General features: G+C 35.6%; 1 protein-coding gene across 50 annotated transcripts in view; it reads right to left on the bottom strand.

The window, feature by feature from the left end:
* The window catches only part of RIMS2 (regulating synaptic membrane exocytosis 2), a 465,641-nt gene that overhangs the window by 161,381 nt on the left and 287,630 nt on the right, over window positions 1-16,630 (bottom strand). For all 50 annotated transcript variants that reach the window (XM_069854488.1, XM_069854498.1, XM_069854512.1 and 47 more), the window contains 2 exons: window positions 11,068-11,224; window positions 6,066-6,182 (listed from right to left, as the gene is read on the bottom strand). In XM_069854488.1, coding sequence (XP_069710589.1) covers window positions 6,066-6,182; window positions 11,068-11,224 — 274 coding nt within the window. The remainder of the gene's footprint in view (window positions 1-6,065; window positions 6,183-11,067; window positions 11,225-16,630) is intronic.

Below are 16,630 nucleotides of genomic sequence, written 5' to 3'. Positions count from 1 at the left end.
TTTATTTGAGTGGGAAGTTTACTCCCAGGTATTTCTGTAGAAAGGATGAAGTACTGGAGTACTATTACATACTGACTATCTTATGCTTATGGAATATCCATAAATAATTCTCAAAACAAAACAAGACTGTCTTTCACTGTTAGAACTTGCACTAAGCAAGTCCAGTTGACACCAGAACCTTCTACCATCCTATTACTGGTTACCCATTCTGACAGTCAGCTTTTTCCAGTGTATTATCTGGTTGCAATTTACTTAAAGTGATACATTATATCATGGGAAACACTACTATCATCCCTGTTTAGTAACACTTTTTTTATACTTTTTTTAAACTGAACTAGTAAATTGAATGTGTGACAATTAAGACATTAGTAACATTGCTAAGATTAAATATATTTTTTTACTGATATGAATTTGTCTTTAATAAAATATTCCTAAACTTTTCAAGTTACAATTTTCTGAAAATATGGCAATGCGAAAAAAACCCAGAAATTAGCTAAATCAGACCGAAGAGTAAGAAATAGGTCATTCTTTGGAACAAATATTTGGAAATCTAGGGGGGAAAAAAAGAGTCATTGAATGTGGTAGAAGAGAAAAGAGTGTTGTCTGCATATGAAATTTAGGGTAAGTACTGTGGGAAGGAATGAAGTAAGAAACTGTGCCTGGGATCAGGTTAGGACTGCAAGACTGAGCACAGAGTTGGTCCAGGGAAGAGGAGGCTGGAACTAAAAGAAATGATGCGGCTACCATCATTCCAACAACGGTAACTAGATACTACAAGTAGTTTTTCCAAACGAGTGAGGCCATAGATATAATTATAGAAGTTTATATTCTCAGCTGAACAAAGTAAGAGTTAAATTGCTCTGTGGTAGAATGTTTTCCATGCTGCTTCATAAACAACTGGGAAATCATGTCTAACATCTACATAGATAAAATGTGAAGTCAAGCTCTCAACCTCTAGAAAACAGTAATATGCCATTCCACAATAAAGCATTAGTTATATAACTTCCATGATACATTTCTTTGAAAAGATTAACAGCCTAGTTTTATTTAGTAGTTTAGGTTTTTTAAAGGTGATTACAAATTTTCTTTACATATAAATATAAACAGTTTATCCACCCATAATGGTACGGATGCTGTTTGTCACATCAATTGTACAGAAATTCTTGCCTATCTCCTGGGACAGATGAAATCCTAGAAATATTCCAACTGATGGCAAAGAGAGTTTTAAGACTTTAACTGTGAAACAACAGCAATTATCAGCAGAGAATTTGTGAGTTGACACATATTCTATCAAGATGACAAGAAAATGAGCATCACATTATCACAATGCTACCCATAATTTATTTTTTAAGTTCTCACTCCAAAGGCCATAAGACTGAACTCTGTCATCAGAACTGCATTATTTATTCATATTAACATGGGCATTTTGTATGTGTGTTTTATTCTGAGGAATGCATCTATGACTGTTGTTGTTTGTTTAATTCAGCTCAAAGGTTCTGAATCATGACTCTTTGCAGATGTAGTTACATTTGCAAGATTGCACTTCTCTTGCCACCTTCCTACCTCATCCCTCTTATTGCAAAGATAAAACAGGACAGTGTGCTAGGACAGCAGTTACATGCATTAAGGCTCATGAGTTGGAGCTCTGGGAAAAGCATTTGCATTTGGCAACACTGTAAGTAACTGAAAAGAGAATCAGTTCATGGAAAGTGTAAGGCAGTCCTACCTATAGGAATCCCTACCAGTACAATCTCCAGTATATTTTAACTTACAATTGTAGGCATAGGTATATAAAACAGTTAGGAAGTGCAATATATTATTAATGTACATTTTGAAAGGACAATTATTGACATTCAAGTTGATGCAGGACATTTTATGACATAGGTATAAGCAAATTCTCAGCAATTCATTTCTTTTACTTTACAGGGTGTTTGAAGAAGGAAAGAAACAATGACATTGCATATACATGTATGGGTATGTACCCATATGACATACAAAATTAGAAATTGAAAATATTGTTTCAGAATTTCCACATAAAGCATTAACTACACTCTATGATATTTTCGTAGCTATAAAATACACTTAAACATACGTACTGTAAAATATGAACCAAATAATAAATGATTACCATAATACGAATTACATATTATTCAGCTGTCCATTTAATAAATAATATGAAAAAATATTTCTTTTTCTGTTTTTCACTGTAGTGCAATGTGTCAAAAACCTCTTTTCCTAGTTTAACCTACTCTGGCACTTAGTTTTTAACAATATTGTATTATAAGCCTACTACTTATGGATAAAGCAACTGCTAGCATAAGACGACTTTTTGAAATGCAAAATTTGTATTGCTTTTGGCCACATATAACTTGGTGTTAAATAGTGGAAGGAGCTAATTAAATGGTACCTTATCTAACATGCAGCATGGCAGTGAACTATTCTGGTCTTTGCTTGTTTGAATAGAGTAACCAGAATTTTTTTAATGTATTTTGGCACTTTCTTTAAGATGCTTAAAAAAAAACCCATTTCTTTCAATATCACGAAACAAATAAAGTGTTCAGCAGAAAATCTGTATTTACATGTACTGATGAAATAATCTCTCGGTAATAGTGGTGTGATAGTCACGATAGTCTCAGTATACCAAGATAACACATCTGAAGTGATTTAAACATGACGGAGAACATTTCTTTAAATAACCACAGTTATGACTACCCCATAACTTTAACAAAGTAGGTAACAACTTCTGTTCTTTAAAATGAAAACGGCAATAATCCTGGAGAAGGGAAAGCAGACACAAAATGTAACTTGCTTTTCTCTCATTTCCTTAATGCTGGTAGAAAAGCATGTATACTTTAGGAGTTTTCTTACAGTATTTCCACTGCACGGCTATTTTGAGTTAGGCACTCTCTAAGTGCTATGGCCTAATATATGTATGCTAAGTTCACCATTAGCTATTTCATGTTTCAGGAAGAGCACATCTAGGATAAGGAATATAGTTACGTGAAACATTGCTAAATAGTATTTAAGTTGGTTAGGGCTATGGACCTGAGTACAGTTTCCTTACACGGACTTGGTGTTTGTTGTTAACTGCTAATATATCATTAGGGAAGTAATACATAGATTTAGTTTTGGCAGATGTCTTGTTTTGGGAACTATGCTAAGATTCTCACTTTGTTCATTTAATTCATCTAATTATGTTGATAGCTTAAATATAAAAATCTGAGGTCAAATCTAGCTGTTTCCAGCATTTTCTCTGTAGTTTGATTAGTTTCCATTTCTGAAGTGAGGTAAAAGTCTGCTGTAAAAGTTGTCCTGTCACAGATAAAAGATCTTACAGAAGATGGGGCTGTATCAGGTCATAAGCATTCATATTTCTTTCCATTACAAGTTTAGGCTATTTCATAAACAGTGTGCGTATTTGCAAAACAAATCCTCACATTTTGAAAAAAAAAACACTAGTACATCTATATTAGTTTACTTTTTTTTCCTCGGGCACAGGTACAGTTGAACTTGATGATCTCAAGTTTTTTCCAATCAAATGATTCTATGATTATATTATATAGGTAACGAATTAAGTCAATTTCCCACTTTAAGTTTCCAGTACACACAATACAATTCTGACATTTTTGACAATATAGCAACAGATACAAGTTTTAAGTGTTACTGTACCCTCCCAACAAAAATCAGTATATCATTTGACAGCAACATTTAAAATATTTAAAGGCCTGGTGTTTCAAATGAAGTTTATGTCTTTCAGCTTTTTTAAATAAAAATTTGAATTTCACTTCCAACTATGCACTCCATTTTGGAAGAAAGTTTACACTGTCATTAGGCTTAAGGTCATTAGACATTTTTACAAGTGGTTTCAACTAACTCCTTAGTGCTACGTACCTTAGAGAACTTTATGTTAAATTATCTAGAAAAGGAAGGAAAGCATTTTCTTGCTCATATTCTTAGTCATATTTTAACTTATCACTGGAGCATGTCTACAAGAAGGTACTTTTTCACAGTTCCTTTTTTTACTAATATCACCCAGGGATAAATGGACCATGGAAACAGCAAACCATCAGAGCTGTGGGAAAGCAAAGTTTGATTTTTTTTTTTGCAGAGGTAAGTGTGGAACCAAACAAGGATGACGAGTAGAGAGATTATAAACCTATACAAAGATTCAGTTTTCCCACTTCTCCCAAGTGCCTGCAGCCCCAGCAGTTTTCAGAACCAATAGCATGAAAGTCCTTAATTTAGAAACCCATGTATGCACCATTGGGGTTTTTTAAAGTAACACAGAAAATATCACAAATATTCACTAATAAAATTTGAAGTCTAATTCCATTCATAAAACCACTGTCAAACTAACAATGCATATGAAACAGACAAATGTTTGAGAATAGACTTTTTCTATTCTCTTGAATGCGGCCTAAAACCACTATGCTTCAGAAACTGTATGTTGCAAGGGAGGCATAACTAGCAAAAATCTGGTCATACAGGCAACCATTCACCATAAATGAACATGAGAACTTCAGTGTGTGTTTTGGAAAATACAAATGACAGATAAACTTGTGTTCAGGATTCAGACCACACCTAACAAACAAATCTCATCAACAACAACTTCCTGACATTGTTTTTCTGACATATTCTAGGAAAAAAAAACCCAAAACAATTCTCCTTCTCTAAGCCAAGCCAGTCCAGTAGGGGTTATTTGATTAAAGTGATGGGGAAAGATTGCGGTGCTGTACTTCAAGCCAACTTTCACTGCTATGCATTTATCTGGGAGGCAGCAAGCAAACTCGCACAGTGAACAAATGCAGCAGCATTCCATAAGGCATATACAGGCTTTAGAAACAAGTTTAGATTCTATTGCAAGGATGACTGGTCTAAAAACCAACATAATGTTATATCAAGAGCATTCTGTTCAATCCTTTTATGGAAACAGCTCAGAATATTTGAGTTATCACCTCCTGTATGAAAATCAGATAGCCTCACGAGCCAACTAAACAGGATTCTTCTTTTCTATTTCTATTACATTTGCAACATATGTAGTTAAATTCTGGTTGATAAATACTTGATTATTTTTCAATATCTTAATTTTTTTGCCATTTGATATATTCACACCAACTATATTCTTTGATTGCACTTGAATAATAAGCAATAATAATCACCTGTAGAAGTGTTAACTTCAAATACTAGTCACGTAGCAGTCAATAAGATTACAAAATACATCTGTACTACTCCTTGATATATGCAGTTATGAAAATGGGACAATATCTAGCAATCATGACTCTCTAATTATGATGTGCAGGTTTTCAAATTTGTATATGAAAAACTGGAATATTTTCAAAATTAAAGGTAAAAATTCTTTTTCTTTTGATTTTATGTCCTGAAGACAATGAGTGGAAAAGATTTTTCTAATATATTTTTTTTTAATATCACAAAGGCATCATCACAATCAATCCAGCATTATATTAATTACTACATTAGCCAACTATTCCCTGCAATCCTCTTTCACGTCATTAAAATTCATAGGCATTGCTACAGCTCTGCTCACTCTTTGGAAAGTTCCATCAGGCAAAACATTAGACATGGGAAGATGTGCCTCTAAACACAAATACCCTGATTTCATTTTAACACATATTGCCATAACATTTTTAATTTGGGGGTTTAGCTTTGGGGTGGTTTTTGGTTTCATTTTGGTTTTGGTTTTCACAGAAATGGCTCATAATATTTAGAAAAGACAAACACAGTGCTAGAATATACTTTCATTGTCTGTGAATTGCACTGTTTCCAATGGCAGCATTACATTAATACTGAGCTGAAATTATCCATTTTTATGCCTCTATTCAGCAGCAGAGATACACTAATTTGACAGTTTTGTCAGCCTTGTGTGCACTATACATTTTTTAATGTATATCATGTAACCAATGGAAAAAATAAGTAGGGAAATGCTCATCTGTAAGGTGAGATTAGATAAGTAATTTTGGTATTTATTTCAGTGAGCTACCATGCTGAAGTAATTCAGGTTGATGAGTGCAGGCTACAGCTGTTTCTAATACCAGTCAGATATTTACCTCTCTCTGTCCGTGGAGTAGTGGTCATCTATTACACGATGTCTATCCATTCGGTTCAGGGTATTGTAATGCGCAGGAGTAGATCGAGTCCCTCGTGGTCCCTGATCCACATTCCGACTAAGGATAAAAGACATCAGATTCTGAGCTCTAGGTGCTCCTGGACCACATTCCCTCACTAGTCTATACAGACAATTGTTAGCCAACAAGTTCATAATATGTGTCAGCTGAACTGTCTTTCATAAAGGTTTACTCCCACATAATTTTAGGTGTCGTAAAAAAGTTTTCTCCTACAGAAAAAGATGCTAAGTATATGTTATGGATAGAGGTTTTGGGGTTTTTTAATTTTGTTTCAATGTTTGTTTCTTTGTTTTGAAAATGAAAGGAATTTTTTTTAATTATAAAGTAATTTAAACAAAATTTCCTTAGCATTTACAGACTAGTACCTTCAAGTAAAAATTCCTTTCTAGTTGAAAGATACACTGTAAAGAATTTTTCATGAGCTCTTGAGTTTGGCTACAATATGAAGATGTAAATTGTAGTAAGACACAGTGAGGACTTCTGGCTTTTACGGCAGTGTGCAGCCACCTGAAAACCTTGTCATCTTCATTAAATAACAGATGCTTGTTTTGCACTGGGAAGTTTATTCTGTAATCTCACTAGCACAGAATCTGAAAAAGACAGATCTTTCTAACTATGTATAAGTGCTACCCATAGTTTAGGCTTCATTTTAAAAAGCAGCAATCCAATCACCTTTACAGTTTTGTACTACTTAAGACCAAAGCTTTGTTCATCGACTGCTTTACTCTTAACCATTATTACCTACTGACACACTAACTGCATCTTTTGTGCTCTTTAAAACAAATCCATAAGAATTGGGAGACAGAAAGACAACAGTTAACTGTAATAATTATTGGACAATTAAAAGATAGTTGTTTTATAGAGACTTGAAAATAACAGTTGTGTGCTTTCCTCCACATGATTTCAAATTTTAGACCGAAAAATTCTACTACCTCCCATCCTTTCCTGCAGTGTTTCCTAATGTGATCCTCATGGGTTTGGGGTTTTTTTTCCACTTTTATACCGTTCGGTTCCTGTGTGCTTTCTTGTCAGTTTGTTTGCCCTTTTGGTTCATTTGATTCTTAACCTTTGTCATTTGCCAGTTTCTAGTGTTCACCTGTATGTGTATCGTTCACCGCTGCTGACATGCTGTTGTTTATTTCTGCATATTAGTGTTACAAGGGTGTTGCACTACACACAAACATTTGCCTTCGGCTCTACTTCAATTCTTATAAAGCATTTCTCCACTCTGGGTTTCATGAAGTAAAATACAAAGTTTGCTCTGGATAGTAAACTGTGTATTTTGCATATTAAACGTGGGTATGATTCTTCTACATTCTACTCTAACACGCTTTCCTGCAACTTCTTTATTGGGTGTATTTTAGCCCTCTTATTTATACCAAAATGACTGAAAATCCAGAATAGCCTTTACCCCGCCATTGGACTCTTTCATGTATATTTTTACTCTAAACTTGACATTGACAGGGCTCCTCTGCTGTTCTCTGTTAATGCTTTTTCCAACAACCAATTCTCATTCCTCCTGTAGTGGATTTGCAAAGCAAGGTTTAGGTAGCGGGGGTGAGGATGTCTACAACTCTGTAGACAGTGAAGAAGGAGGGGGAAGTCCTCCAGGCTGAGCAGAGACTCTCCTGCAGCCCAGGGTGAAGACCATAGTGAGGCAGGCTGTCTCCCTCCAGGTCATGGAGGTTAATGGTGGAGCAGATATCCACCTGCAGTCCATGGAGGACCCCATGCTGGAGCAGCTGGTGCCCAAAGGAGGCTGTGACCCTGTGGAAAGCCCATGTTGAAGTAGGCTCCTGGCAGCACCTGTGAACCCATGGAGAGAGGAGCCCAGGCTGGAGCAGGTTTGCTGGCAGAACTTATGACCTCACGGGGGACCACAGGCTGGAGCAGTCTGTTCCTAAGGACTGCAACTGGTGGAAGGGACCCATGCCACACTGGTAAATTAATGAACTGCAGCCCATGGGAAGGGCTCACGCTGGAGAAGTTCATGGAGGACTGGGTGGAAGGGACCTCGCACTGGAGCAGGGAAGAGCGCGAGGAGTCCTCTTGCTGAGGAGGAAGAAGCAGCAGAGACAACATGTGGTGAACTGACCTTAACCCCTACTCCCTGTCTCCCTGTGCTGCTGGGGCGGCAGAGGTAGAGAATTTGGGAGTGAAGTTGATCCCAGGAAGAAGTGAGGTGGGGAGAAGGATTTTTAAGTTTATGATTTTCTTTCTTATTATCTTACTCTGATGTGGTTAGTAATAAATGAAACTAATTTCCCCAAGTCAAGTCTGTTTTGGCCATGGCAATAATTTCTGAGTAATCTCCCTGTCCTTATCTTGACCTATGAGCCTTTTGTTATACTTGCTTTCCCTAGTCCAGCAGAGGAGGGAAGTGACAGTGGCTTGCAATCAGTTAGGGTCAACCCACTACACCTGTTTTCTGAATTCTAGTTTCTGTCTGACCCTTTTTCTCAGGGTCTTTTTTTTCATTCAGGCTTCAAAAAGAAATCTTGGGTATTTTCTGTCTATAGTGCTATCATCTCATTTTACTCACCTCTTCCTTTGACTTTAAGATTTCTCAAGCTGTCATTTCTTTGCAAAACTTACCAAAGATCTGACCTTTGCTGTCTGCTCACACAATCAAAACTCCTGCCTAAACTCTGATTATAAGCCTTAGTCCTGACAACTCAGTACCATCCTGTCTGCTCAAATTACTTTCAGTAACATTGTTTTACTGCTTTATTGTTCTACATAAATAATTTATTCTTTAAATTTCTGCATTATATCAGATTCTAACTTCATACTGTTTTTTCACATCCTACACAACTGTATATCTTCTTCTTCAGTGTGTTACTACTATTTCAGTTCTGTTTCACTGTGCTAAGGTTGGCTTTGTCACACTTTCTCCAATGAAACGTGTTCTATAAGAGAAGTTGCTTTCACAACATATGTCCTCACTCCTTTAAAAGTTCTTTGCAACTGACAGAACATGTACAGAGCAACCAGATAACATGTAAGCAGGTGAAAAGGTGTAATTGCAAGTGGTGATGGTAGAGAATAATGAACATCCTAATGGATTTACCACACCATTTCAGCCCAGCCACTTTCTATAGTCACCTTCATCTCACTTTTTCAAATGTAGAAAAAGCTAAATGCATTTGTTCAGTGTCTGCAATAGCCTAATCTCCATTCAATATACAGAGAGCATAACGGTCCATTAAATAAATTGGCAGAAAACATAACAAGAGTAGTAACATTTTTTTGTCAGCTACTATGTGATGTGGACTTGGTGGACTTTATTAACAAAATCTAGTAGAAGGACTGAGGACTGAAAAACAGGTTCTAGGATATAACAGCAATTTGTACTTCAATGGCCCAAGAGCCCGTGCCTGAAGGGGTGTCAATCAGTATTTGGAAGATCTCTGGGTGTACAGCATGGTTACTGCAGTTAGAACATGCCTACAAGCAGCACATGTAAAACAAACTCAACTAAACATGGTGCAAATGCAATTATAATAGTCACAGCTTTGCTCGGTACATCGGGATTTTCTTTAGAATTAAAAAAAAGATATTTCTGTAACCCAAGGATTATGTTTCTTTTCTACAAACTCTCAAGTTTGGCAACCCAATTCTCTGGGTCTGACAAGTCCTTAAAAAACAATTTGGTGTGTAGGCAGGGAAATATTACATAAATAATGCATTTGATTGTGACATTGTAGAAAACAGCTGAAACATTTTTCTCTGCAAGTTCAAAATTGTATTTAAAAATTTAGCTTTAGTAAAGTCAGGAAGCAAGAAACATTTCATACATGTAAAGAAATGCAAAACTACAAGATAATTAAAAGAAGGGTTTTCATTGATGTTAGACAAGTGTTAATGACTAGCACACAGCATGTGCACACACACAAAACCACGAACACACACATGCACGCAAAGAGATTTTGCTCACATTTCTGTCTATACCCCCAAAAAAATAACCCCAGACAATTATTTAAACTGGAATCAGTACAGATGACATCAGAATAGGCTCCTCTGTCTGTTATTTATGTTGCATTTAAAGTCAGGCTGTATTTACATATGGGTTTTGATTTCCAGTAGAAACTTAGAGTTTCTGCCTGTTAGCTGTTTCTAATGATACGTGATAATCTGGGATCTTATTACCTCACTAATGTAAAAGGGTATCATTTAGTCTGTATCTGTTTGGGGAAATGGTAAGTAAACGTGTAAGTAAGAGTCTATGAAGTCAAGAGAATTTTAAGCTACAGAAAGAAAAAAGATAACAGAAAGGAAAGCAGAACACAACAGAATTGGAATGGCTGCAGAAGAAAGGGATACACACATATGCCTATCAGGAAATACTAGATAACCTGTCTTCAGCATTACATGAAAATTGTGACCATTCTGGTCAAAGAAAATAACAATTCATTTTATTCCAGCTGAATTACAGCAGCTGGAAACTTACCCGTACACAGTGACAACAGTGCTGGACAACAGGTTTCATTCCACTTTACATCTACCCTTCTGCTTACCCATGGAGGAAAATTCTTAATTCTGGCTTAAACAGTGTAGTCAGTCAAGTAGTTGTCACTATCCAAAATGGATAGCTTTTGGAAGAAATGTCCAGCCACTGACAAGCTAAGAAAATGTCAAACCATCACATGCTATAGAACATGGCACCTTCTAAATAGCTCTTGAAAATTAAAATCTGGAGAAATTGTTTTCATTTCTTAGATTAGAATGTACTGATTTTTGATGATAATTAAGTGAAATTTTGCACATCAGCATAATGTGAGAAAAAAACATTATTGGCTTTACGTAATTTCACAAGATCTTACTAATTAATAGCCATTTTGAAGGTCTGGAGGTTCTGTCCAGTACCGTTACAGGATCAATAACACCTAAATTTGTAAACCTGCACAGTTCAATAAGAGTTTACCTTTGTGGGGGAGGGACACTGGGAGACCATGATCTAGTCCGTCCTATACTATCTCCACGGTGAGGGGACCCTGATCGAGAGCAATGATTAGATGACATAACTTGTTCTGGCACTGATAGCGTTGAACTTTGAAGATCTCTCCCATTATGTCGATAATCTAAAAAGAAATGCAAATATTCAATAAATCTGAAATTGCACTTTTTAGTTTCCTACCATATCTGTAGTAGTTAGAAGCATGATAAAAGATGGAATTTGATCAAGAATGCTACTATATATCCTTTTTGGGTTTTGTAATCAAAAATACATACCTAAAGTTGATTCCTTAATGTAAGTAAAGCTATAGTTCCTATAGTTATAGTTTAAAAATGTAGAAAAGCATTTTCATGCACCAAACTGGGGATTTATAATAATCAAAATATCCAAAAATACCATTTATTTGTTTTCATTATGACACATTAATAATGAAACTATTAAAACTGACTTTTTTCCTTAGAATCACATGCAAAATGTATTATTCTATTTTATAATTATTAGACTATGTCTAGTGTACTCCAAACTGAAATGTCCACAGTTAAAAACTAATCCAGAGTTCAGTTTAACAGAACTGGAATAGTAAACTACTGTGGGGTTAAATACAGAGCCTGGGTTCAATAAAGATTTGTATTTCAGAAACAATTAAAGTAACAATGACTCAATGAATCAGATTTCACTCATGGGTCTGAACTTAAACAACATAATTCTTTCCCAGATATACAAGTTAAGGCCATGCACAGCACCTGCTTACATCCTAGAGTAAAACTTGAATTAGAATAACAGAAGGCGTAAATGGTCTAATCAAAAGCCTTCCCAATTATAATAGCTTAAAAGGCTACCATCTGGTCATTTTACATAGGCTTTTAAGAAAAATATTTTTTAAGATCTCTATATATTAAAGTGATTGCCTATATTGAATTGAAGAAGATGAATTGATGGTCCCAGGGTACAATACACTCTGTGAATAAAAGATGCCAGATACACAGCAGTTTCAAAGAATTATTCACAGTTTTTGTGAATATCACATTAGTACACAATGATAAGAAGTGGAAGAACTGCAAATCACAACCTAATGATAATGTTTTTCAGAAATAGGTCTTCAAACCTCTCCTTTGACTATGACAACTGATATAACTGACTTTTTATTCTGAAGACAGTAACTGAGTAACAAACATTTACAGATCCACCTGGAAGTGGAAAAAATCTGGCTCATAAAACTGTAATTCTTGTCCCAGGAGAAGCTTCTCAGAGTCCAGGAGTATTTGGTCTTCTTCTCCAGGTTTTTTATAGTCCAGAAAATGTTCAGTAAGCTCCTAAACAAAACCTTATTAATTCAGTCCATTTTGTGGTTCCAAGATTGTTCAATGCTTCGAACTATGTCCAACTAAGTATTCCATTCATTGTATGGCCTTAGGAACAAGGACATATACGAACAACTGTAATTTATAAATAACTTCTTCCTCCTACATTTAGGCGTAAGGTGCTTTGTGTGTGTATGTGTGTACTTAAAGGGAAAAACAGCACATCATTACATTAATATAAAGGTGTCGAGGATCAGTTACTCTCTTCTCACTTCAAAGTAATCAAGTCATGTTACATGTCATCTCAGTTGTGAGCCAGTAACAAACTACAAATTTTCATCCTGTCTGCGATCTACACATTTTAGCATACACGCTGACATAGCATTTAAGGACAAATGCAACACAGTTCTGGGTGAAATCACCAACGGAGAGACAGGGAATTGCATCTGTTTGAAAAAGGTTGTTGTTCACTGACCAGTCAAGTACAAAGATACTGGTATAACATACACATTTTCACTCACGAAGAAGAGAAATAATGCATAATTTAATTAAGTGTCCATGAATTTAATTAGGAGGCCAAAAAGTCTGGCAGATAAAAGGGAATACAAGCTTAAGCAAGTTACAGGAGTCCTCTCTCATAAGTTAAAGAGGAAATTTACTGGAAGAAATGGACTGAGTTGTGATGAAGGCTGATAAATAAAGAGCTATCTTTTCTATAACAAATCATCATATAAATATCTTATGTTCTTTTTCATTACTTCTCCAATGTATCTTACAAATATTTCAGACTTGTTTTTTTCTAACTCAGGTGTTGTAACCAAATGTTTTCTTCTGCATTGAGTTTTAATCTTGCTTTTCTTTAATGCTGCTTTACTGCAACTGGATATCGACAAGGTATTCATCAACCAAGGCTACCCCAATCTATAAAGAAAGCAACAAACTGCACTCCTGAAAACATGCACTGGATTATCAAGCATATAATCCCTTCTTTAAGTCACACAAAACAGGGTCAGCAGTGTTTCTCAGCAGCTGGTGGTTCATAGGAAAACTTTCAAGAGTTTGGTAAGTTAATAAGATAGCCTTAAGCCTATTGTCTCTGGAGAATGGATCACAGCAAAACAAATACAGTATATAGTCATCTAAATACAAACAACCAAGTTTACTGTGTGAGGCACAGCTTGAACAGCATATTTGCTAAAAGGGCAAGATATTTAGAGCGTGATATATGAAATAAAGTTTTTGCAAGGAAGTCTGGAAATCAATGGACTCAGCAGTTCCTGTGTTTTTTAAACAACAGAGAAAGAGCCAAAGTAACAGCTGAAAGCTCACTAATGATAAAATAAAAAATGCAGCAAAGCAGTAACAAATTTCTTAATTAAGGGAATCCATATTTGCCAGTTTTATACAATAAACAAATATTGCCCTCAATACAAAAATAATGCACAAAAAACTCATTGATAAAACCAGCATTTTCAGAGAAAGCTGAGAAAGCACAAAAAACATATTTATTTTAATTTGCCTAGAAGCTGGAAGAACATGAAATGCATTGCACAGCACAAGAGGCAGGAAAATGAAGAGAATCATTTTGAGGTTCTTTGAAGGCTCTGGTCAAGACACCACCAAAAGAAAAACTCTACAGGTAAAAAACAGGCAACGAAGGGAATACAAGAGATCTGTGAAGAGCTTTGTAGGCCACCATCTGCTACACCAGAAAACAAAAGGGCTGTAAGTAATTCTCAGTTAACACCACAAATGACAGGTCTGCAGATTGTGTTTTGATGGACTAGAAGTTAACCTCTCTATTCTTGGGTATTATTTTTTATATTTTGCCATTTTTAATTTACAGTACATGTGACTAAGACAATAAGCTTTGTCTTCCACTTAACTGATTAAAAGGCATTGTGTATAGAGCAAAATATGTACCAAAACAACCATCAGTTATTATGCCATGATATCATACTATATATTGAAATAAAATATTATGCCAAATCCATATTTTCAACAAAGAAGCCCAAGTTAAACTGGAAGGGCAAAGAATACAAATAATAAAACACAAAAGAAAAACTTACTCTTTCTAAAAAATTCCTAGAAGTGAGAACTAGTAAATATAAATTATTACATTTATTAAATCTATGTATGTAAACAAATTAATTACTTGGAAAAAAACCCATCTCCTCCAGCTCTGATTTGTTATAATTGTTGACTACTTGCACATTACTGTTCGAAGAAATCAAATATATGACTACAATTAAATTGTGAAGTGTAATCCTGATTCAATATTTTACACTGAATTGGCAGCAGACATGCCATACTTTCAGGTAACTAACACTGGTAACACTTTCTTATAACAACTTCAAATGGCAAAAATCTCTCAATGCTTAACAAAACTAAAAATGTTAAGGTGTGTTTGAAGAAACACATCAATATTCTCTATGCTTTGTTGCCAGAAAATAAACTTTGAAATTAATAATTAATTCATTCAAACCAAAACCTATTGCATTTATAAGCTACTGTATAAATAAACTCACAGGTCTCATATTGATAAGGAACAGTTTCAGTAGGGCAACCAACTAACATGACCTAATTCTGAAGTCATCCTTCAAGTTGTAAAGTTCACATAGCTCTCTGCTTTATTTCATGCTATGTATTTTCACTATCTGGGAGTCAAAGCAACACAGAAAGCTATCTTATACTGAAAATAATATCAGACTTTCACAGGCGATAACTTTCTGTGAGTATCTTTAGAATTTAATACTTCTACTTAAGAAAAATGTCAATTTTATAATGTCATAATACCAGAAAATATTAACATGGGTTAAACGTGGAGAGAAAGGAGTTTAAGGATAGGTCAGTAAGGCCCTTAGGTTTTTGAGTATAGTCATCATCATTGCAACACTGTACAGCCAATACAAATTCTAAATGGTAAATGAAAATACTTGAATACATAGTAAAAAACAGGTATTTCAGAAAAATGATCAAAAAACCTGTATGCTGTTAAAAGCCATGAAGGTACAGCTCATAAAAGACACCATGTTTTTAACTTAGATGCCAAAATCTAAGGATGCAAGGAGGACAATTCCATTCATTCAGGATCCAAAGCCCTGCATTTTCTCCTGATATAACATATCTTAGAGTATTTTTTAAAATAATTGAATAGGGATAAGGTGAGAACTGTTTTTTTCATCTCCTGGGAAGCTAAGAAAACTGCTAGGCTTTTGTATGAGCTAGCTGACTAGGCACTCAAATTATACCAGTTCTGAGAAACACACTCAGAGGAAAATGTATAATCATATATAAGATTGTCAGGTCTTACAGCTGAGAGCTTAGGAAGTCTCTTGATCACTTTTGGACTTAAACAAGTCTGACTAAAGTCATCTTTGGCAGATCAAGTACTTCAGAGCTACGATATCTGCCTTGAAGGCATTTGGTCCCAGCATATTACAGTTTAATGATTCATTGGTCTTCAAGTCTCTATATTTATTCAATAAAAAACTTCCTTTATTTATAATAGTGGACAATTTTTTAATTATTAGATTTTTGTTAAAATGTCATTGGCTTACTGTTTTATTTACTGTTTTATTTTTGAAAATAAATGCTGATTTCCAAGCTTCGGGCTTAGTCTAATATTTATTTTTATTTCTGAACTTAGTGATCAGAAAAGTATAGTTAGTGTGTGACTACTATTGTTCCAGGATGAAACAGTTCATAGAATCATAGAATCATAGAATCACCAGGTTGGAAAAGACCCACCAGATCACTGAGTCCAACCATTCCTATCAATCACTAAACCATGGCCCTCAGCACCTTGTCCATCCATCCTTTAAACACCTCCAGGGAAGGTGACTCAACCACCTAGCTGGGTAGCCTGTTCCAGTGCCCAATGACCCTTTCCATGAAATTTTTTTCCCTAATGTCCAGCCTAAACCTCCCCTGGCAGAGCTTGAGGCCATTCCCTCTCGTCCTGTCTCCTGTCACTTGGGAGAAAAAGCCAGCACCCTCCTCTCCACAACCTCCTTTCAGATAGTTGTAGAGAGCAATGAGGTCTCCCCTCAGCCTCCTCTTCTCCAGGCTAAACAACCCCAGCTCTCTCAGCCGTTCCTCATAAGGCCTGTTCTCCAGCCCCCTCACCAGCTTCGTTGCTCTTCTCTGGTCTCGCTCCAGAGCCTCAACATCCTTCTCGTAGTGAGGGGCCCAGAACTGAACACAGTATTCGAGGAGCAGTCTCACCA

This window comes from Phaenicophaeus curvirostris, chromosome 3 (genome assembly GCF_032191515.1).
Source record: "Phaenicophaeus curvirostris isolate KB17595 chromosome 3, BPBGC_Pcur_1.0, whole genome shotgun sequence".
NCBI classification, from domain to species: domain Eukaryota; kingdom Metazoa; phylum Chordata; class Aves; order Cuculiformes; family Cuculidae; genus Phaenicophaeus; species Phaenicophaeus curvirostris.
This window is presented reverse-complemented; position numbering and strand designations above follow the sequence as displayed.